This window comes from Pelobates fuscus, chromosome 4 (genome assembly GCF_036172605.1).
Source record: "Pelobates fuscus isolate aPelFus1 chromosome 4, aPelFus1.pri, whole genome shotgun sequence".
Classification (NCBI taxonomy): Eukaryota; Metazoa; Chordata; class Amphibia; order Anura; family Pelobatidae; genus Pelobates; species Pelobates fuscus.
This window is the reverse complement of record NC_086320.1, coordinates 369,145,667-369,169,440: the sequence shown is the minus strand read 5'-3', so window position 1 is coordinate 369,169,440 and position 23,774 is coordinate 369,145,667. Positions and strand designations below refer to the sequence as shown.

Here is a 23,774-nt window from a genome sequence, read left to right as displayed (position 1 = left end):
AAATCCCTAACTCATTGTTAAAGAAACACTGCCATCATTATTTAAGTTTTGTTATAAATCAGGGGTCCTCAAACTCCGGCCCCCCAGATGTTGCTGAACTACAACTCCCATGATTCTCTCGCTATCTATGTAATTCAAAGAATCATGGGACTTGTAGTTCAGCAACATCTGGAGGGCCACAGTTTGAGGACCCCTGTTATAAATGATTACATGTATTGTAACCTTAGTTTGTATTACTTTTTAATGCATATATAAAATCAATCACTTCTTTTCAGTGTATCTATATTGTATAGCTTACCCTTGATTTTCTTTAGGTGTATATGTCTTCTTTGTTCGAGACACAGTCTATTCAACCAAAAACTGTACAATTAATTAAGAGCTAATTTAAGCAAGAGAATGGTTTCAGAATTCCATATCGACTTCGTTCCACGAAAAAGGACTAACGATGGCTATCCCCACAGATCGAAGGCAAGTCAGGAGATGAACTAAAAGTCGTTAAATTATCTTATGTATGTATTCATTAAGCTAAATTAAACAAATCTCTATGATGTGTAATTTTTTTATTCTCAGTAATAAATAATAATTACTAACTCCAAAAAAAAACAATTAAGGGTGTTTTAGGAGATAATGAATACACAACCTAGTACAGTTAAATTCACTCAAGTCTAGTCACCTCCAAAATGAATAAACTGAACACAGTGTTTCTGCAGGCGTTACACATGCCACAATAAAACAAATTAATAAAAATAAATAAAACACCTTATTTCCATCAATAAAATGTGTTAAAAATGTTTACCTTGTTTCCTTACTGAGATAACTTGAGGTTAAAACCTGTTAAAAATGATTGCCCCACTGTTAATAAACCTCAGAATATAACAGGACAGCCAGGAGCTGGACATTAAGTATCTGAAGAAGACCAGTGATTGGTCGAAACGCGTTGTGCTACAACTGGTAAATTATACTTTCTTTTATTTTTTGGTTCCTCGCTATCTCTTTTCAAGATAGTGAATCCTGGTGCTTGCATTATTATTATTATTTTATTATTTATATAGCGCCATCAGATTCCGTAGCACTGTACAAAGGGTGGACTAACAGACATGTAATTGTAACCAGACAACTGGATGTACAGGAACAGAGAGGTGGAGGGCCCTGCTCAATGAGCTTACATTCTAGCGGGAGTGGGGTATAGTGATACAAAGGGTAAAAGTAGGGGTACAAAAGTATTCACTGAGGGCTCAGTAGGTAATTTTGGCAGTTGCAGGAGAGTAGTCATGAGGGGTGGGGGATAAAAACCTGCTAATAGTTTAATTGATATGCTTACTTGAAGAAGTCAGTTTTCAATGATTTTTTGAATAAGTGGAGACTGGGTGAAAGTCTTACAGAGAAGGGAAGGGAGTTCCACAGAAGAGGTGCAGCCCTGGAGAAATCTTGGAGGCGAGCATGAGAGGTGGGCGTACGGACAGAGGTCTTTGCCAGAGCGTAGGGGCCTCGACGGGACATACTTGTGTATTAGGGAGGATAGGTAGGTTGGAGCAGCATTATGTAGGGACTTGTAAGCAAGCACCAGCATTTAAAATTGGGCCCTAACTGGAAGCATAGGTTAGAGCCGACTTATGACTGGCTCTCTATATAGTGAGAGTTCCTATTAGAAGCTCTGTCCTCATTTTATTATTTGATATACTGCACTATGATGTGCTTTCTTTGTATTTTTATGTTATAGCGGTTGTGTTTAGTTTTTTTTCAAGAAATAATTACCTGCCTTGTAAAGAGAGCTGTGAGTAGCTCTTTAAAATGTGAGTATATTTGTTTCCCGTATTTCTTAGCAGTTTGATCTTCTTATACAATATTACACTATATTTGTATCTATTTGTTATTACATGTAACTGAGGAGTGGGCTTCTATTAAAAGCAATACATTTTATAATCAAATAGTCAGTATTTTATATGTTTTGTTGTTGTTATACATTTCTGTCTACTATTAAATTAGCCATATTTACTTTTATTTGATTTATTTGATTTGATTTTTGTTTTTATTTGGTGCTGCTTCTACTTTACATTTTTTTTTTTTTTTTTTAGCTTTTTTTGTCTCCTGTAGCTTTCATTGATTTTACTTCAAAATGTTTGATCATTTGTTATTTTTCATTCACATGTACAAGGCCTAGGAACATAGTATATGCCACACATTAGTAAATAGAAGTATTTACTTTGGGTATATAGTTTCAAGGTTATCCAACTCTGGCATTAGGTAACGCATCAACACAGAATCGGTGGGTGCGTGCACAAGAGATAATGCATTAAATGACATGATCGTTATTGGAAACAGTTGGCTTCAGTGAAGGAGCTAGTTACGGAATAACCTAAATGCTATGGGAAAATATTGATTAGTGTCTGCATACATATTACTATGTGGGAGGTTGATATCAGAAGAACACAAATGGAATGTTCAATATACAGACACGACATCAACATATAGAGTACAGCACTTGGTATAATTTTTTTCACTTTTTGGGATAGTGCTTTGTTCCCTTACCACGGTAAATATTTATTGAAGCATTTACTGAGTGAATAATGCGGCACGTGTAAATAAAAACACAATTGCTTTGACTTTTCTTTTGCCTTCAGGGCAAAATCACCTCTCCACGATGGTTTGGGAACACTCGGAAATCTACTCCCCGTACAAGAACATGTGTGCTTAGGCATTCCTTCCCATGGTGGCGTTTGCAAACATGTACATCGCATACAGCATTGCAGGGAGATAAGCTAAGTTGGTCCAAGCAGCCAATCAGCTCATGTAAATTAAAAGGATGTAAAATTTTAGAAGAAAAACTTGTATCTAACTTTTACAGCAGGGGTGCCCAAAGGGAGATCCCCGGATGTTTTAAAACTACAGCTTCCATAATATCTTTCTAAATGCATTCTAAAGGCATGCAAAGCATCAAGGTCGTTGTAGTTCTACAACAGCTGGGGATCTACCTCTAGGGCACCCCTGTTTTACAGAGTCAACTAGTAAAGTGAGAAGTAAGTGTTTAAGATGAGTAAATGTAGCTACTGCAAGCCCTCCTCTTTTTCCCCAACACAGACTTTCATTCAGTTGTATTACAGTTCAATTAGAAGTCTTTGCAAGGTAGATTATCTGGGAAATTGCTGCCTATTGAGTTTAGCTTTACTGAGCTAAACAACCAGGAAGTAACAGGACGGCTTGCCTGATTGACAGCCAGGAGGGTGTAACAAGGTTAAAGGACCACTCTAGGCACCCAGACCACTTCAGCTTAATGAGGTGATCTGGGTGCCAGGTCCTTCTAGGGTTAACCCATTTTTTCATAAACATAGCAGTTTCAGAGAAACTGCTATGTTTATGAATGGGTTAAGCCTTCCCCCTATGTCCTCTAGTGGCTGTCTCATTGACAGCCGCTAGAGGCGCTTGCGTGCTTCTCACTGTGATTTTCACAGTGAGAGCACGCCAGCGTCCATAGGAAAGCATTATGAATGCTTTCCTATGTGACCGGCTGAATGCGCGCGCAGCTCTTGCCGCGCGTGCGCATTCAGCCGACAGGGAGGAGAAGAGGCGGATCGGAGGAGGAGAGCTCTCCGCCCAGCGCTGGAAAAAGGTAAGATTTAACCCCTTTCCCCTTTCCAGAGCCGGGCGGGAGGGGGTCCCTGAGGGTGGGGGCACCCTCAGGGCACTCTAGTGCCAGGAAAACGAGTATGTTTTCCTGGCACTAGAGTGGTCCTTTAAAGCGGCACTTTCACACCATTCTTACGTTTTACAAATCGTTACCTCTTGTCTTCCTCTTTCTCACTCTGTCTTTCTTTTTTTAAAAAAATTAACTACAGGTATTTCTAAGCAAAAACATATGACACAGTAGGGATTACTTTGTCTTATGTAATTTGTCTACACTTGACTTTCTCAGACACTGAGCAGAGCTACGTGTCCATGCCGATAGCCATCATTAGTGATGGCTACAGGGAATAATCTCTGTACATAGACCTGAATGCTGTACTCTTGAACATGCGCGACAGTACAATAGTGACATCAGTTCCTGGTGACTGAAGAGACCCGCCGGAGGAAGATGGTGGCACATGCGACTGACAGTAAAAGGTAAATAGAACTCACCTCTCCTTGCCCACCCCCAGCAGCAATGTCACAATCGGGGGTCTCCTGCAAATTCTGCAAACCTAGACAGTGGCACTGCCGCTTTCATTTATAAAAGTGCCAATTTCTATTAAAATTAGCACTTTAATAAACTTTAAAAATAGGGCACACTTCACATATAAAAAACACACATCAGTGAGCTCAAGTGCTTTAAGTATTTGGAGTGTTCTTATAATGGGAAAACACTTTCTTTTGCCAGGTCTATAAAAAAGATACAAAGGTAGAGGAGAATGTGAGAACAAGATACTATGGGGTGTATTGACTAAACAGCAATATGAAAATGGAATTGCAAGTCTCTACTATGGAAATATTTCATAGTGTTATAGTGTAATATTATACACTCCAAGCACCATAACCACTAGAGCACGCTGTAGAGGTTATGGGAACAGGAGGGGCCTGACAACCCCTCCTTTGTAAGTAGTCAAACTATTTTAGAATGGTTTGATTTCTTAGCTGGGTTCAGTCAGGCACAGCGCCCTGCCTCCACTACCTCAGCCAGAAAAAACGGAAGCTCCTAAACAGCTGATTGATCTCAGCCAATGAGCTTTGTCCTGCACTGCAGGGTTTAGCTCAGATAGACAGCTTCTGGCTCCATGATTGAGGTAATGGAGGCAGGGAGCAGGGCCTAGTGCACCCCATGTAAAAAGCCAAGCCGTTCTAAAATAGTTTGACTCCATATAATGTTGGGGCGATGAGGGCAATTCCTGCACACATTTAACTGTCTTCCTGTTTGGATCTAACTCCGGATTCCTAATGTGAGAACTGGAACAGTTCTCCGATTTAGCTTTCTCCCTGCCAGCTGCTTCCCCAATTCATTAACTTGGCTACGGTTCGTGTTCTACCTTAAGTCAATACTAATCTCTGTGTCCTACTGTATTTATCATTTACTTTTGTAACCAGACATCTAGGACAACCAGAAATACTTGTACGAAATGATGAGATAAAGGCAGAGGGAGCAGACTCCCCGCTCCAGACTCTGCCTCTCTGCTCAGCTCACAGGTAATTGTTCTCAGTGTTTGAACTTCACTTTTGTTCGCAAAGTGACAGAGCGATGTCTGGCTGCTGCGGCTGCTCACTGTGGGAACACGCCGAAAAGGCGTATCAGTTTATGAGCGAGATTTTATCAGTGAGTCATTCTCACAAGGATCCGGCTGACAGAACCAGGAAGCCTAGTAAAATGGATATTAGTCTGCTGGAGGAGCAGTATTTGTGTACGAAGCAGAAACAGAAAGAACAAGCGCACATTATTGTGTTTAAAGCAGGTACGTGGAATTATTCCATCCAGGGACTGCTGCTCTGTCTGTAATGCAAGAGCACAATGTGTTGCAGTGTACAGAGTGCGTGTCGCAGTGTACAGAGTGCATGGTGTGTGTCGCAGTGTACAGTGTGCATGGTGTGTTATGTGTGTCGCAGTGTACAGTGTGTATGGTGTGTGATGTGTGTCGCAGTGTACAGAGTGCATGGTGTGTGTCGCAGTGTACAGTGTGCATGGTGTGTGATGTGTGTCGCAGTGTACAGTGTGCGTGGTGTGTGTCGCAGTGTACAGAGTGCATGGTGTGTGTCGCAGTGTACAGTGTGCATGGTGTGTGTCGCAGTGTACAGTGTGCATGGTGTGTGTCACAGTGTACAGAGTGCATGGTGTGTGTCGCAGTGTACAGTGTGCATGGTGTGTGATGTGTGGAGCAGGGGAACAGTTTGGAAAGTTTTTGAGCCGGTACTCGAATGACGGCTGACTGCTGCCTTTCAGGATAACAGCTCCCATAATCCTGATCTGCAAAATAACTGGCTCAGCATGATGAGTGCTGTAGTACAACAAGTGGAGGTACCAAGTAGTCGGGGGCCAGGAGTATCCAGTGAAAACATTTTGGAGGGCAAAATCCTAATCCGTGCAGATACAATTTAAAGGGAAGGGCAATCTCCAGAGACGCATTTGCCCCTCATGCCCCGTGGTGCAGTTGCCCATGTTAGTGGCTGACGTCTGTGTCTGTTTAATGTGTGTTAGCCACGATTAATGGGGCAACCACCAAGTTGCAGAAACAGCTGTTTAACCCAGTGTTGGCTATCTATGGCCTCCACTATATGTAATACATGCATTTAGACTGGATGGAACAATGGGTAGTGTACTTAACAAACATTTGTACTGCCAAAATTAGCCATGACTGGTTTAGGGCCACTACTGAGCTATAGGGGCCCCATCAAATGATAAAAGTGAGAGACTTCCTACGTGTGACTCTTATTTATTAAAATCTTATTTTACTATATTTCATGATGTTTACACACCACTTGTGGCTCCCTAAATCTTTATGCTCAGGAACAAATATCTTTACAATGCCCATCTTGCCAATGTTTTAAAAGGCTATGTCGCTTTTTATTTTATTTATTTTTTTACAGTATGGTTTTATCCAAACAACAATATTCATACATAACAAGTAGAGATGTTTGAAAAATCAGCTCACAACTCCTCTCTGAGCTGAGAATTGAATGTCTCTATTCTAAATAGTGTATTCTGTGTGTTCCGGGAAGTCTTTTTAGCTTATTAACTCAAAGCAATGAGGCCACCTGAATCTGAATGCGGTCTCCTGAGACTAACTTTTCTGGGTTTGCGAAAAGTCCCCATTTTTGGATTTTGTCTTCCACACATGCGCTGGGGCAATAACACACCAACTGCATAAATCTGGAACTCCCATCTGGTCTCATCTGGCAAAGGAGGGCATAAGTATAGGTTAAAGGGACACTCCGATCACCATAACAACTTCATCTAAAATTATTTGTTATGGTGACCGGAGTGTTCCTTTAACCTTGACTTCACAGGGGACTCCGAAGACAGGACTATCTAGTCCATAATCACTTGTGCACTTCACGAGTTCACATTTGGCACAAGACACACATTTTACATCAAGAAGTCACAGAACATGGGGTTTAATACAATAACTATAATTAAAAGTAGAATATAAGCTGGTCTGTGTTAAATGTCCTGGCTGTGAATTCTCAGAAAGTAGAGATGGCATTTGAATAAAATAACATTTTAAAAATAGTGAATCCATATAGAATCTGACACTCTAAGCACCATAGCCACTACAATATGTGTAGTGGTTATAGTGCCAGAAAATCGTGTCTAAAGTATTTTAAAACAGTTTGACACTTGTTTGAGTCTTTTACACTCCTGAAGTCCAGTCTCTCTTGACAGATGTCACCACAGCAGACCCCATCCACATTAATAATATCAATATGTGTCCGCATTTGGACAGAATTGGGTCTGCTGACACTCTCGACCAATAAATTCAGTTCTTGGAAGAAAGGAATTGATATTGCTGATGTGGACGTAGGAAGCTCCGCCTTAGTGATATCTGTGAAGGCAATATAGTTGGCATTATGTAGTGGTTATGGTACTTAGAGTGCCCCTTTAACAAAAGTCATTTCTAACACTCTCCTCATCCTTTCATTATTTAAATGCCTCTAGGTCTAACTGTCTGTAACACAGATTGGGTTTTGGTAAGAGTTAATTATAGGGAAGTTGGAATTGATTCTCTTTGGGTGTGACTGCATTCAATGGGCTTTCAAAATAATTATACTAATAAATTAAATATTCTGCAAGTTATATGAGTCATAAAATCACACAACTTATTTTCCAAAATGTCTGTATTATTTTACATCAATAAGGTATTTCTTGAAGACTCTTGATAAGTTTGTTAAAACCCATGCCAGGCAGGTGATATCAAAGTCTTGTTACATTGACTAAGCAAGAATCGTACCCTTTATAAATTCGCCATAACTCACTTCTCCCTGCAATGTGTAGGACAATGGCTTTATAAGGATCCTTTTTTTTCATTTATAAAATTGCAATTTAGTTAGGGAGGGTGTCTGTTTGTTTTTTTTGTGGGGGGGGATTTGCAAAAATATTTCAAAACTTTCTAAAATGATTTAGAAGTTTTGTATACCATATTAAAGGGACACTATAGGCACCCAGACCACTTCAGCACATTGAAGTGGTCGGGGTGCATAGTCCCAGGTCCCTTAACCCTGCAATGATAATTATTGCAATTTTTATTAAACTGCAATAATTACCTTTAAGGTTAATTCCACCTCTAGTGGCTGTCTACCAGATAGCCACTACAGGGACTTACGCGTGATTAGGCAACTTTTGGTCACCTAACTAACGCTGGATGTCTGAGGCTATGCATAAGGACATCCAGCCTCATGTAAAATCCCATAAAAAAAGCATTATATATGTTATCCTATGGGAGAAATACTAATGCTAGTGCCGCCATTCAGGTAGGTGACAGGAGGGGTTTTAAAAACTTTGTTTTCCTGGCACTATAGTGTCCCTTTAAACATGTCATATCAGTATAAACCTTCATTGTCAGTCTCAACATCGTCAATATAATAATTATAGTAATAATAAAAGTAAAATATTGCAATTAATACAAATTATTGAATGTATATGAGGTAGATATATAGACTAATCAATATGCCAACATACATGCGATTATTTGTTTTTTGTACATTTTTATTTTTGCAGGTGAGTTAGTACATCACTATAAACACAAGACAAAAAATAACTTGTGCAAGGCAAAAAGGAACGTACACCTTTGTCTTGAAGATATACCATTTTTTGTTACATAGACTTAATGAGCAGTTGCATGTAGTATAACAGGTAGCTGAGACATATGCACAAATCAGATAGTAACGCATGAAACGTTACGATGGTAGACAAGGCTCAATGGAGATAAATGAGACCTTAACCTTACACACCGCCCTGTTCTATGGGGATACCGGCGCTATACAGACAGACACGTGAAAGGTGGTGGCGTGTGTTACAAACATAGCAATGCTTGCACCAGGTCCACAGACTATGGTGAGATATTAGGCAGGAAACATGGGCTACATTTATATCCTGTGGGGATGTATTTAAATACAGTTAATCATAACTCAATAGCCTGAGGGTGAGAACTGAGCTAAGTACAAAAAAGCTGGAATCACAGGCTCCAACGAGGCCCCCATAGGAACCAAATAAAAACATTAAAGGAATACAAAAGGCCGTGTAATTGCAATGAATAAAGAAATGCAACAAACAGGCAGCAGGCACCAAGCTTCAGTCGATGCTACAGATAGGCCACATTTGAAAGCTTGCTTCACATCCACTTGCATTGGCTCCGTTATGATGACTGTCATCCCCCCGATGAAATTGTGGCAGACTGGCATTGCAGTGCCCGGCAGCCCCATCTCTCCGAGCCAGAGCTCTTGCTGAAACCAACACCAGAAGTCCACTGACCCCTCCACACATGGTGTTAAGGCCGTGATCCTGTGAAAGTTCCTCTTGGGAGAGACCCTCTCCAGGTTGATGGTGGTGGTCTGGAATACCTTCTGTCTGGGTTCCCTGCCCAGAGGGAGAGCAAGGGGCCGAGACATCGCCCACAACAGCAGAAAAGGTGAGCTGGGTTTTGCGGCCCAAGACTTTGAGTAAGAAGATTGCGCAGATGGCCTCACGAGGAAGGATTCTTCCCATTTCCCGGGCTGAAAAGTGCAGTGAAGTAGTTGAGAGGTGGCCATCTTGATGGTGCAGTGAACTTGTGGATGGGGTACCTTACAGGCGGTAGGTGAAGCTTCCGTAGTGGGGACTGGGATAACACTCACCGGTGTAGAGGGGAGATAAAGGGGCTCTGAGTGGACACAAAATGTGCCTCTCCACAAGCCAGCAGATCGACAGTTTCCCCCTTTCACAGAGGAAGGCAGCATTTACTAGGCCTCAGTCGCTCTGGTTGTTATACCCCTCAGACAGGTATTATCTTGTACAAAAGTGTTGTATAGGTTGTTAGCCTATATGTGAAGTGGAGTGCTTATAAGGAAAATTGCTAAGCATGCAGTGAAGCGGGGGATATACATGAAACTGGAACATATGAAATACAATACTATCTACTAAGTCAGTTTTCTACAGGCTCATGACCATGTGAGTTGTTAAAATTATCATCCACAAAATATAGGGATATTTTCTTTTTCTGTGTTCTTGTATTTCATATGTTCAGTTTTTTTGTATATCCCTCGCTTTACTGCACTAGAGAGGGTGAAGCTACTCATGCATGCTTACCAATTTTCCTTATAAGCGCCCCACTTCACATATAGGCTAACAACCTATATAACACTTTTGTATATTGTTATTCAGGTGTGGTGAAGATGTATACCCACGCAAGTGTTTCAGAGCTGCTTTTTTTTTTTACCAACTAAATATGTTTATAAGCGCCATATACACACATTTCATTGTTTAATGGATTACCTGGTTGTATAGGTATTATCTTGTGTTCTCACAAAGCTGCCAGTCTGCCAGTCGCTGGGGGGCTACAGAAAAGTATATCCAACCATCTTCGCAGTCAGGCCCCACCCCCCATACATGCAATTATACCTCCATTGACATGGCTTTTTCGGTGCATGCAATTATACCTCATGTAGACATGGCTTTTTCGGTTTATCTTGTTTTCAAGTATGTGTGGATGTAACACTCATTGAGATAAGGTGAGGTACATGGATCCTGTGTATAACATAGACATGCTGGTAAATACTGAGTGGTGAGAGCCTTGGACTTTGGTGACAGCTGTGACTTGGCAAACCAAAAGCAGAACATGACTAGGCATAACCTGGTATGACTGGAGCTGGTCTTGATTTGGTACAAATAAACGTTGTATAATACTCATTTCAGCATCATGACGCCTGTGTCCTTTTGACAGCAGACTGTGGCATTAGACATCTGTGTTAATCAAGCATCAGACACTGTATGTGCATGCTAGTATGTTGCCAACATGTACCACAACACTAAATGACACCGAGGCTGCTACGCATGTATCCCCCCGGCAATGGAACAGTTTCTTACAATGCACATTTAAACTAGTTAATCCTATAAAACCCCAGAGCTCAATGCTCGGTTATTCAGCCTTGTGTCAAGAGCAGCATCCTTATTCTGCATTCCTTGGATTCATTTTTCATTCCTTTTCCCTCTCCCTACTCTGCATGTTTCTGTTTTTGACTACTGGCTTCTCAGCCTGACTCGAGCAGGACAAAGTACTACCAATGACCTCATACTACCACAAATTCCATCAGAGCCTGCTCCCACTTCCCACTTTCCTTGTGAGTGGTGATTTACAAGGATATACTATATCCCTGATAACATTCCGGCTCAACAATTCATGGATCTAACCCAAAAATGATTGAAATCTTCAACAACTCATGGTATGTGGCTTGGTTAATGAATCAATCGAGGCACTAGAAGATTCTTTATGTTTCAGGTCGGAAATGTAGCAGAGCAATATATATATATACTTTTTTTTAACTCTCTTAAAAAAAATCACTTAAGTGAGTCCTTGAACTTTCTAACGTGAATAGATCAAGGTTAGGGTTGGGCAAACTTGTAATAAAATAAAAACAAAACAAAATATCCCCACTAGATAAGCAAAATCACAAAACCTACTAAAAGGTGTGTCCCTAGTACACCGAGAATAAGTGAAGCAAATAAAGAAGAGTAGGTGTGAACAATATATATATAAAAAAGCAATACCACCTAGGTATCAACGCTAGGACAATGGCCAGATGAAACTATAGGGAAGAACAAACTGAAAATAGTGTAATCAACACTATTTTTTTTTTCATTTAAATTATGTACCTCTTTTAGAGGTTCTATCATCTCTAAGATTACTGTCCACTATGAAGCTTCATCCATTGATTGAGTGGTATCCAGAGATCCATATATTATGGAGAGATGCTGTATTTTATCCACTATCTTGTAAGTGCATTTTTAATAAATCTATTGGGAATATTACCATCTGCTCTATCTGCATGTTTTCTGCTCTTTTTAAGTACAAGAAGACCTCTAGCTAATTGGAACACTTATGTCTATCACCCCAATATGGAAGGATGATGAAACCGGAATATTTCTGAACTCTTGTGAGTTTTTAGCATTATCGTTGGGTGTCTACATATTTGTTACGTGATTACACTATTTCCTGTTAAAACTTGTAATAAGTCTATACTTTTAACTCTGGTTAAAAGGGTAACAAATAAGATTTTTTGGTTGAGTTCCATCATGGACAAGTTACGTGTTAGTGATGTCCTCAAAGTCAAGTTACACGGACAAAAACAATTGCTTGTGATATATTCGTTCATCAAAATAGTAGATTTGTTCTCAGTCTGTTGTTGTTTACCACTAAGTTTAAGACGCTATAGGCTCACAGACCACCTCAACTCAATGATGAACTACTTCCCAGGACACTTCATTTAACACATTGCTGTTAGATACGACCATATTTTCATTACAGGGCTCAACACACCTCCTTGTGGCTGTCTTCGTGATAGCCATAAGGGGCTCTTCGACTTCCACTAATATAACTGAGTCAGACTCGACATTCAAAGTCTGCATGCATTGCATCGTGAAACATCCTCTGATGCAGATCTGCAGATCGTAGGGAAACAATAATGTTATTATGGAACTGTTTCTACTGAAAGTTTTGCTCACTGCAACAGCTAACAGTGTATTTTTCTAACATTGTCAGTAGTTTTTTTATTTTTTTATTTGCATGACATTCATAGCTGTCTAGGCACAGTCATGGCATGCCATGTAAATTAGATTAACCTCTGCACTGCAGTACGTGCAGGTGGTTGCGTATGTTTTCTGTAAGATGTCTGAGCACACATGATTGCCACAAGAACAGAATTCTTCCATTAGATAAACACAAAACCTTCTCTGTATCATTCAGCGCCTCTGTAATAGGATTGTTATTGTTTATATAATTATGTTTTGAAAATCCTTAATATTTATGCTGCAATAGTATTTTATGATCTCAGAGGCGATTTATTGTATTAAACTTGCCTTTTGAATTGCCAATGGGTGTTTGTTTTAACAAATATGGGAACAGTTGTTATTTTTTAAATCCATATTCTGGAAAAGCAAGAGCCTGCAATGCTAATTACTTAAACCTCATGGTGCCACGTTTGAGGGTCCCCTCTGTCTCCCTGTCAAACACACCTTTGGCAGAGAGACAGAGGGAGAGGACCTCCTTACACTATAACCTTATAACTGTCTATAATACACTGTCTGCGGGGAGACAGGGGATCTCCTTACACCATAACCTTGTAACTGTCTATAATACACCATGTAAGGGGAGACAGGGGATACCCCTACACTATAACCTTATAACTGTCTATAATACACTGTCTGCGGGGAGACAGGGGATCTCCTTACACCATAACCTTATAACTGTCTATAATACACCGTGTACGGGGAGACAGGGGATCTCCTTACACTATAACCTGATAACTGTCTATAATACACCGTGTACGGGGAGACAGGGGATCTCCTTACACCATAACCTTATAACTGTCTATAATACAACGTGTAAGGGGAGACAGGGGATCCCCTTACACTATAACCTTATAACTGTCTATAATACACTGTCTGCGGGGAGACAGGGGATCTCCTTACACCATAACCTTATAACTGTCTATAATACAACGTGTGTGGGGACACAGGGACACCATAATACCAATTTAAACCAATACACTGTGTGCATGGAGACACTGACAAAGGACCTATGCCAGCAGCAGAAACTGTCCCACTGCTTCTTTACAACCAGCTGACTAAATCTGCAAAATTATCTTCTGCAATCAAACTCAGTGTTTTGACGAATGATCCAAGGATATGTTTTTTTCTACCTGTTTGCGAGATGACTATATTCCAGTGCCATATGTGTATGTGCTGTGGTTGCAATTCTCACCCCCTTGCATTTAGCTGCTGTTTCCATGTTTGATTTGGCAGTTTAAATTGGGGGCTGCCCAAGTAGCTCGGGCGGTTGTGTTTATTTATAGTTTAACTCACAATATTTCATCTCTCTATCTTTCGGGCCGGGATAACTTAATCTTGAGCAAATAATTAAATCCAGAAACATAAACTAACCGGGCATCCTGATTAACCTTCAAAGTTCTTGTTTTGTTATGGCTAATCAGTGATTTAGTTTACTTTATCAGGTACACGCTTTCATTTATTAACGTCCTGTAAAATGTGATAGGTCTAAGGTCAGTACCAAGTAATATATAACGTGTTATGTCATGGGCACGTGTGGCAGAAGTGCGTGTTTGCACTCCCAGATTTGCACCTCTTTCATCCATTTGTGTGGATCTCCTTACTCCCTATTGTGTGCCTCTCCTAAACCCCTTACCCTTTTTGTGCGTCTCTTAGCCCCAATTACTCCCTTGTGTGTCTCTTACCGCCCTTAACGCTTGTATAACTCTGTGTGTCTCTTAACTCCCGTCCACTTAGACTTTGTGTGTCTCTTAACCCCCTCCTTAGTGATAAACTGGCTATGGGCAGTTCTGTTTTTTATTGGTAACTTATTGACAATTATCTGAAACAATCAAATTATTGTCTCACTACATGTTCTGCAATTTAGATGTTTAAATTGATTACTTCCAGTTCTGCTTTACCAAGTGCAAATTAAAATCCTTTCACATGCAGAAACGTCTTCTGAATATTTTACCCGACATACACTGCCTGGCCAAAAAAAAGTCACCACCAAAAGAAAAGGTTGCACACTAATATTTTGTTGGACCGCTTTTAGCTTTGATTACGGCACGCATTCGCTGTGGCATTGTTTCGATAAGCTTCTGCAATGTCACAAGATTTATTTCCAGTGTTGCATTAATTTTTCACCAAGATGTTGCATTGATGATGAGAGAGTCTCGGACCACTTTGCAAAGCCTTCTCCAGCACATCCAGGGGTTAAGGTCTGGACTCTGTGGTGGCCAATCCATGTATGAAAATTATGAAAATTATGTCTCAGGCTCCCTGAACCATTCTTTCACAATTTGAGCCCGATGAATCCTGGCATTTTCATCTTGGAATATGCCTGTGCCATCAGGGAAGAAAAACTCCATTGATGGAATTCAATATATTCAGGTAGTCAACTGACCTCATTCTTTTGGCACATAATGTTGCTGAACCCAGACCTGACCAACTGCAGCAACCCCAGATCATAGCACTTCCCCCCACAGGCTTGTAAAGTAGGCATTAGGCATGATGGGTGCATCACTTCATCTGCCTCTCTTCTTACCATGACGCGCCCATCACTCTGGAACAGGGTAAATCTGGACTCATCAGACCACATGACCTTCTTCCATTGCTCCAGAGTCCAATCTTTATGCTCCCTAGCAAATTGAAGCCTTTTTTTTCCCGATTAGCCTCACTGATTAGTTGTTTTCTTATGGCTACACAGTTGTTCAGTCCCAATCGCTTGAGTTCCCTTCGCATTGTGCGTGTAGAAATGCTCTTACTTTCACTATTAAACATAGCCCTGAGTTCTACTGTTGTTTTTCTATGATTTGATTTCACGAAACATTTAAATGATGGCCGATCACAATCAATCAGGATTTTTTTTCTGACCATATTTCTTCCTCGAAGATGATGGTATCCCACTATCCTTCCAGTTTTTGATAATGCGTTGGACAGTTCTTATCCCAATTGTAGTAGTTTCTGCAATCTCCTTAGATGTTTCCTCTGCTTGATGCATGCCAATCATTTGACCCTTCTCAAACAGACTAAAATCTTTTCCACGATCACGGGATGTGTCTTTCGACATGGTTGTTTAAAAAATGAGAAGCTACTCATTGCATCAGTTGGGGTTAAATAGCTTGTTGCCAGCTGAAAGATAATTGTGCAGTAACTATCCAATAGGAGGCTCTTACCTATTTGCTTAGTTAAATCCAGGTGGTGACTTTTTTTTGGCAAGGCAGTGTATTTTTATATGCTACAGAACAAATGTATAGCATATAAATAGTTCAGCAGGTACTTTCAGTTGGTTTCCAAGATTATTGACCCAAGTGTAGAACCTTGTCCCAAAGTAACTTTGTGTACATAACCCCACTGCGTCCAAGTTAACTGTGTTTAAATTAAAACAATACCAGAGTAGATTGAGCCAAAACATCGGGGTCAAGAAGCAAATTCATATTTTAAGCTTCTAAAAAGGTATTTATTGAAGTATAGCTACTAACTGGAACTATAATTGTAAAATACTCAGAGATTAATTTTACTTTAACAGAGAACCGGCAATACTTTGTAGGGCCATTAATATAGCAAAGTCAGGGAATTGGTTAAACTGGGTCGATGATATTTTGGCCTGTATGACTACCAGGCCAAGACATTTTGCCAATGTATACCTATCTCTAAGAGGTAGGAAATCTGTACATAACTTTCCCTCACCTAAAAGACTGAGAAAACTGATGCCAAGGGACAATTCCAGAATATGTTCCGCTTTGAACATCTAAACAGTGATATAGTTCTATTTGAAACCTATTTTTAACGTATGTACTGAAGACATAGAGGCATTGAAAACAGCTTTTAACTATCTCCAGTTTGCAAATTCCACTCTTTAAATCCTAAGGTAAACCATCAAAGCACTCATTGATTTAATATTGACTCAGTGGACGTGGGGCGTTTTGTTCGATGATTTCATAGTTTGTTTGCTTCCTTGGCCAGAGTCCAGCTATTGCTGTGTGCATTAGAATTGAGTTATGTCATTAACTGCTTAGGTCCAGGAGAACCAATATCTAGGCTTATTTATACTGCAGCAAAACAATGTAATTTTATATACATGATTCAATGCCACATAGATAGCACTACTATGAAATGGAACCTTTCCAATTAGTCAGCCCTTCTAAAGCAGCCCCAATCAGCTGAATATGCTGTTGTTATGAAGGGTAAACATCTAGGGGCAATAACAGCTGAGCTGTGACATCATATACAGAAACGACCAAAACATATGAAACATAATGTGAAGAAAATCATCTAGATGGTGACACTGGTCACTGCTGAGTTCCAGACTGTATCCGGTAGCAGACACAATTAATCAGGGTAAAGCTCATTGTGACTGGACTCAGAGGCAGTGGAACATTTTCTAGGTTTTGAATCGTGCATCACTATCTGACAATCTAATGGATGACTCCGGGTTTGGGTAATGCTGGGAGAATGCTACCTGTTTTACCAGCAAGCTATGGGTTTCAGGCTGACCATTTAAGTAGATATAGCTATTCACTAAACCGATGTTTAGCTAATAAAAGACTGCAAGTCTTAAAGGGACACTCCGGACTCCTGAAGAGCTTCAGTTTGCTAAAGTGCTTTTTGTGTGAAGAGTATCCTCTTTATTCTTTTTTAATTTTGCAAAAAGTGCAGGCATCCATAGAAATGTCACTTTTATAAATTAACCTGGTTACACCCCTGGCTGCCAACAGTCAACAGGTCCTGTTACTTACTGGTTTCGTTAGTTCAGTGGAGCTAAACTCAAGAGGCAGCAATTGCTTAGAGCACCTGCCTTGCAAAGACTTCTCATTGCGCTGCATTGGGAAGTCTGTGTTTGGACAGCCACAGAATGTCTGGGCTGTTGAAGAAGCGAGGGGGGGGGGGGGGTTGGGGGGAGCTTGCAAGATTTGCAACTTTTGCAAGCTGGCCTTAGATAAAACCATATCCACCAATTAAATGCATGTTTTCGCTGGAGGTATATCTACTAAACTGTGAATTTTATTTTTATATTTGGGCAGTGGATTGTCCCTTTAAGTAAAACTGAACGCCTTCATTAAATAAAAACTAATAAATTACTGATATATATGTCCTTGTGGAAATGTCCTTGTAGCACTTGAACAGGATGGAGGTTGTTTCCTAAAAACGGAATTTGCTGCTATTTCAGGCTTAAATATAGATGAAACTCAAAAACACTGATAGTTGACATACGCACAGACTATAATAGAGCTATGTCTATGGCAAAACAATGACAGTAAAGGCAGGTAAGTGATGGGGCCAAATAGTCCTTCGTCCAACCAACTGGAAAAATTGTCTTAAATCTGGTGTGTTATTTAGTAATAACACTGTCAATAATGGAAACCTTAGCAGGGGCGCTGGTACCAGATGGAATAAGTCTGACTGATGATAAAGGCACATGCAAAATACAACCAACAAAGGACCTGAAGTATTGTTTGTGACCGTGACATTTCGAAGGAAGCCCTGCAATGATAGATATAAGGTGGGGTATGATATCTGACTGAATGTTCCCCTACTCTTCAGAAGGTCCATCGTCTGCTCACGCTGGCCAGATGGAGCAGCAGCTGTATAAAAACCAGACAGGCTGCCTGCTTAACTGTACAAGGCTGGCATTTAATATTGCATGACTGGGCACAGTGCTACATTAGGCGGAACTTGGCAGGATGATCAGATTAGGCAGCTCCGGGTGTGGTTACATTGCTTAGCATTTGGCAGAGCTGACCAGTATACATAGAAATGTTGAGGAAACTCTAGGTGATAAATGTGGTTTTGGGACTCTGGCTGAAAGTCCTCTAAATACAAAAACATCCTAGAACAGGGGTAGTTCCTAGGACCGGGGTAGGCGTCCTTCAGCATTCCAGATGTTGTGGACTACATTCCCCATAATGCTCTTACAACTGTAATGCATGCAAAGCATCAGGGGAGATGAAGTCCACAACATCTGGAGGGCCAAAAGGTTGCCGTCCCCGTCTCCTTGGCTAGAACATACAGTTTACAAACTGTAAAAAACTGAAACACCTTAACTTGCGAAAGCAAATTAGAAAAGTGTCAGATAGTACTCACAATCCCGTGTGCCCCTTCAGTGGTGACCAATACCATATGTACATCATATTCTATTTAAACATCAGTACTCTTTTTACATGTCTCCTCTTATTCACATTACAGTCTAATGAAGAAATAGAATGGTTTATACTATTATAGTATAACGATATACCATAACATTATATAATAGTGAATTAATATTATTGTTTATACTATTATAATATATCTAATTGTACACTTTAATATTATATTATATAATCACATGTTTAATATTATAACTATATATCTCTTATAAACGTCTTACTTTAATGACATTTTAATGACATGAAATATCTTAACCCTTATTATAAGGACTGTATGTGTGAATGTGAGATTGGATGCTCATAGTCTACCTAGAAACAGTTAACTGGGCAAGCATACCTCCCTTCCTTTAATCCAGTCAATGGCATTGCCCCAAATCCACAATCCCATGCCACGTATACAAAGTTAGTTCATTCAATTCAAGAATAAGAAGCAAATCAGCTTGGCAAATAGGCACAAATTAACCCTGTGTGTGAATATTTATCCAGCATCCACATTATATACAAGACAACAGTGAGATAATTCCAGCCCCAGATACAATTCCATTACATTAGAACAAGTAAGCTTAACCCTTTGAGTGCTAGAGGGTTAAGCAGTGCATTGTCCAGGCATCCATTGCATTACACAATCAGTCAAATACAATAATCTTTTAATTGGCTTCTAAACTGCTAACAAATTATGCAGTGCAAATTGACAAATAAACCCAAATATTTGGGGAGTTTAAACAAGGTTTTTTTCTGCGTGAACAAAGCAAATGGATATACTGATACATAGAGCCCAATGGGATTATTGTAACCATTTCAATTATTTTAGGAGAGGTGGCCATCTACACCCATGGAGATATTTTACAAAGTCAGCGTATAAAATGGCTTTTTAGTGCTCGCTTGGTATGTCTTGTCTCCTGGATTATTTTGTAATTATTTTTAATGAAGAAATGTTTTTTTTACTTATTCAAATATCTATAATTTTATTGTCAGCACAATTGTATTCCCTCTCCTTTTAGTTTTTTGCTCTTAATTATAAATATTGACATTTTTCATTAATAAATAATTTTCAGGGAGACTGAGTGAACCAGAAGGAGAGGGTGAAGAATCTGAGTGCAGGGGGAGGCAGTGATTCCCTCTGGACTTGTATTTAAGGGTATTAATTCAGACTCCAAGGACAGCGTGAGGGTAACATCAGTCTCACACTTTAATTATGTACATATCGGTCAGACCCCACACAGGGAATGACAAATAAACATAGCAGCACCCTCCAAGAAAAATAAAATTGCAGAAGACTTTATTTTAAAATACATAAACTTTAGATGAAGGTTTCATTACGTGTTTCATGCGTTTAGCACATTATTTTGGGTCTCAGATAAAGTGCTAAACGCATGAAACCCATAAGACAGTGGTCCCGGTTTCCCAATGCCTTATTGTTCTCAAGGTTATGTAACAACAAGGCAACTTTTCCACTCCAATGAGTCTTTATCAAGCCATAACACGATGGCATAATAAAGACTCTTTAAAGGGACACTATAGGCACCCAGACCACTTCATCTTATTGAAGTGGATTGGGTGCAGTGTCCCTGTTCCCCTTAGTCCTGCAATGTAAAACATTGCAGTTTTAGAGAAATTACAATGATTACATTGCAGGAATAAGACTGCCTCTAGTGGCTGTTTACCAGACCACTAGAGGCACTTCTGGGAGTTTAACAGACTCTGGGTCCCCTAAAGAAGGCTGGACAACCTCACGCTCTGCATGAGTACATGCAGCTTCAGTGAAATACTTTTCTATAGGAAGGGCGCCGTGCATGTGCATTAGATCCCCCTATCAATGATGTCGTCAGGGCACCAACCTAGCATCAAGGGAGGTGGTGCTGGAATCAGGTGAGTAAACAAATGGTCTTTAACCCCTTATGTTTCATGGGGGGGTGGGGGGGGGAGAGGGACACCTCGAGGGAAGGAGTACCCGGGGCACTATAATGTTAGGCATACAGCTTGTTATTCCTCACACTAAGAATCCCTTTAAATCAAAATGTTGCCCTTTTATTTCCAATAAACGCTGCATTGGATTAACCTTTGAGTGCCAGGACCCTCTCCTTCTGCATTTGAAGTTCTGCCACCTCTGTCTGTGAGGCACCTTGGGAGAATCCTAGCAGAAAACATGTGCAAGAGCGACCTAGAGCAGTAAAGATTCACCTTCAACTCCCCAGTTGTTACAGACGGCATTTCCCACGATTCCAAGTCAGGTGGACATGGTCTCAGTCTCAATGCTGCGTTCTCCCAGGTTGCTTTATTTGAATGAATTCGTTGACACCATTAGCAGATAAGATGTAATCGTAACAAATTGATAACGTAACAAGGGTGGATTTATTCTAACTCAGATATTTTGTTATTTTTCCAATTCTTTGTTTCTAAACCCCTATAATATCTTTCAACTAATCTGTGTTTCTTGTGAATTTCTGATTAGAGCAAAATATGAAATATTCTACTTATATTTTCATTGCTGTGTAATGACAGCGAGAAAGCTGATTGCTCCTATTTTCGGGGTACATTTTAGAGTTATTACTTCCTGCTGACGATAATTGTTCACATTTGTTTGTTTTTCTTTTTTTACACATTTGCAGGTGAAAATGAATTAATGTCAGGAGAACAGTTCATGAACACAGTTGCTGTCAATAAGACCATTAGGAAACCAAACCCCTTTAAGGAACAGATCCCTGTTAGAGATGTCACTCTGGAAGTGCAGAATAAAAATTACCTGAATGAACGTAATGGCTCATGGCACGCACACCTAAACATCCATCGCATGGCACAGCTGGACTGCCACTTTAATTTGGAAAATGGGACCTCAGAACCTGAGCACAACATTAACATTGAAAATAAAAGGCTCAGATTTTGCAGGCTCATGAGTTATGAAGAGCCGTCCACCGAGGCAGACATCCTCATAAAAGAAAAGAAACAAAGAAGCTATTCTCTAGAAAGTACACCTGTTAATGACTTCAACAGGAAAGCCTCATTAAAACACACACTGCCCACAACATGGGCACAACATCACCTTCCTTCCTCAAAGTTAACATCTACCACAGATAAAGTCTTCTACTATCCTTTCCCTCAGAAGAAAACTCCTCGCATATCGGAAACTGCTAGAAAACTTGGTTTATATGTAACACATTAAAACAAATATTTGAACTGTGACACTAGACAAAGTGACCTCAGTGTCCACTTTATTTGTTTTCTCCAGAGCATATTTTATTTCCAATTTTAATACATGTTGGTCAGGATTTGACTCTTGTATTTAAATGCCCAGTAGAAGATGACATTGACGAACAGATAAAACATCAATGGAACATAGAAAAAATGAACTGGAGAATACTTACATTTCATGACCTTGTCATTAGTCGTGGATTAGAGGGACACTTTTAAGACAAGATGTGTTATAAGATTAATTTTTCTCATTACGTTCTAATATAGTCATTAATGCATGACATTTTAGAAATGTCCCTAATACAATTTTCTGGAGAGGTATAAAAGTGTTATAGAAAAGTGGTTCTGAGTTCTAAAAGTTGAGCAACCAACATGAAAGTCTGTGGAATGTTTATTTTGTTTTCCATTCCATTGCTCCATGTTTAGAACATTGCTGCAAATTTCTATTTTCAAAATTTTCTATCAGCCTACTGTCTCATTGGTTTTCCATAATTCTCTTTTAACCATACAAATTACATTTTGTTTATCACTCCCAATTCCATTTCCCCCTCATCCATCACCCTATTTCTATTTTGTTTCTTCTTTCACCTAATCTCCAACTCTTTCTTTCCTGTTTACCATTTTCCTCTTCATTTTACTCTTTTGTATTTTTTTTTAACTCAAACATCATCTCCTATCCTACTCACTTTATTTACCATCAGCCTTATCCTCTATTCAGATCCACCTTACCTCCTACTGCTACCAGTTCTTTGCTACTGACCCTGTTGCATCTCATCAACCAGTTTATTCTGTGTTCCTCTTTCTTTCTATCAACTTCATATTAAAACTTCTTCTTTTACCACCTTGCTCCTTAAACTCAAGTTGGATCCGAGTATAATTACATAAGTTAAATTGATATATATTTTCTCACACAGACAATGACTCTGAATTTAGATTGAAAGCCCTAGAATGGTAGTAAACATATTTTATTTATAGATTAGAAGCATGTATTTAAATATTCTATAAATGCTTTTTCAGAACATCTATGACCAGTCATGGTTAGCCTATACGGGTGATGTGTCTGTCAGTTAGAGGCAGGAGATAATTGTTCTTGGAGAACTAGGGACAAGTTACAAAAGCCCTATCGTATCATCTTCAACGTAGAGTGCTTTACCATTGATTAAGTAGGAGGCAGTAGACATAAAGGCAGAACGTTCTAAAGGAGAGAACCATGGTGAGGCAGGTAGTCCTGGTTGGAGATATAGGTATGCTGATATTGAATATTGTTGGGATATGGAGTGCAGTAATAAGCAGGAGAAGTAATTGGAAATTGGAATTGATATGTTGAGGAAGAAGATAACTGCTGTATGGGTCAGACATGGTACAGATATAGAAGGGGCATAGAGTGATTTGAGCTGGTAGGTACTAGGAGTGGAACAGTAGATGATGGACCTAGTATGTAAGTTAGAGACAGATAAAGGAAGTGAAAATAGAAAGCTAGAGAAAGGGAAATGAAATTAAAGAAAAGTAGGGTGAACTCAAAGAGAGTGGTGGTGTTATATAGAAAGTGGTTCATTTTAAAGGAGCATTTATTAGAACGATACACCAAACTCCTGGATGAGAGTAAAGAAAGTAAGATGGAACAAATTGAGAAAAGTACGATTTAAAAAAAAAGATTTACCGTATTTAAAGTCAGACAGCAACAAAAACACACGCAGTACAATTCACAATCTTGTTGCAAAACAAGAGGCATGTGCATGCGCACT

General features: G+C 39.7%; 1 protein-coding gene across 1 annotated transcript; it reads left to right on the top strand.

Annotated features, from left to right (window-relative positions):
• Window positions 1-5,140: 5,140 nt before the first annotated feature.
• Window positions 5,141-23,218, top strand: LOC134608159 (uncharacterized). The gene is made up of 2 exons (XM_063450816.1): window positions 5,141-5,414; window positions 21,450-23,218. Exons 1-2 carry the CDS (start codon window positions 5,204-5,206, stop codon window positions 21,998-22,000), a joined length of 762 nt encoding a protein of 253 aa, XP_063306886.1. The 5' UTR covers window positions 5,141-5,203; the 3' UTR covers window positions 22,001-23,218.
• The last annotated feature ends 556 nt before the right edge of the window (window positions 23,219-23,774 follow it).

What these genes read in the sequence shown, in the direction of transcription:
- LOC134608159 (XM_063450816.1), top strand. Translation starts at nt 5,204, where the DNA reads ATGTCTGGCTGCTGCGGCTGCTCACTGTGGGAACACGCCGAAAAGGCG. An exon ending in CATTATTGTGTTTAAAGCAG is followed by an intron (nt 5,415 to 21,449) that starts GTACGTGGAATT and finishes ACACATTTGCAG; the next exon opens with GTGAAAATGAATTAATGTCA.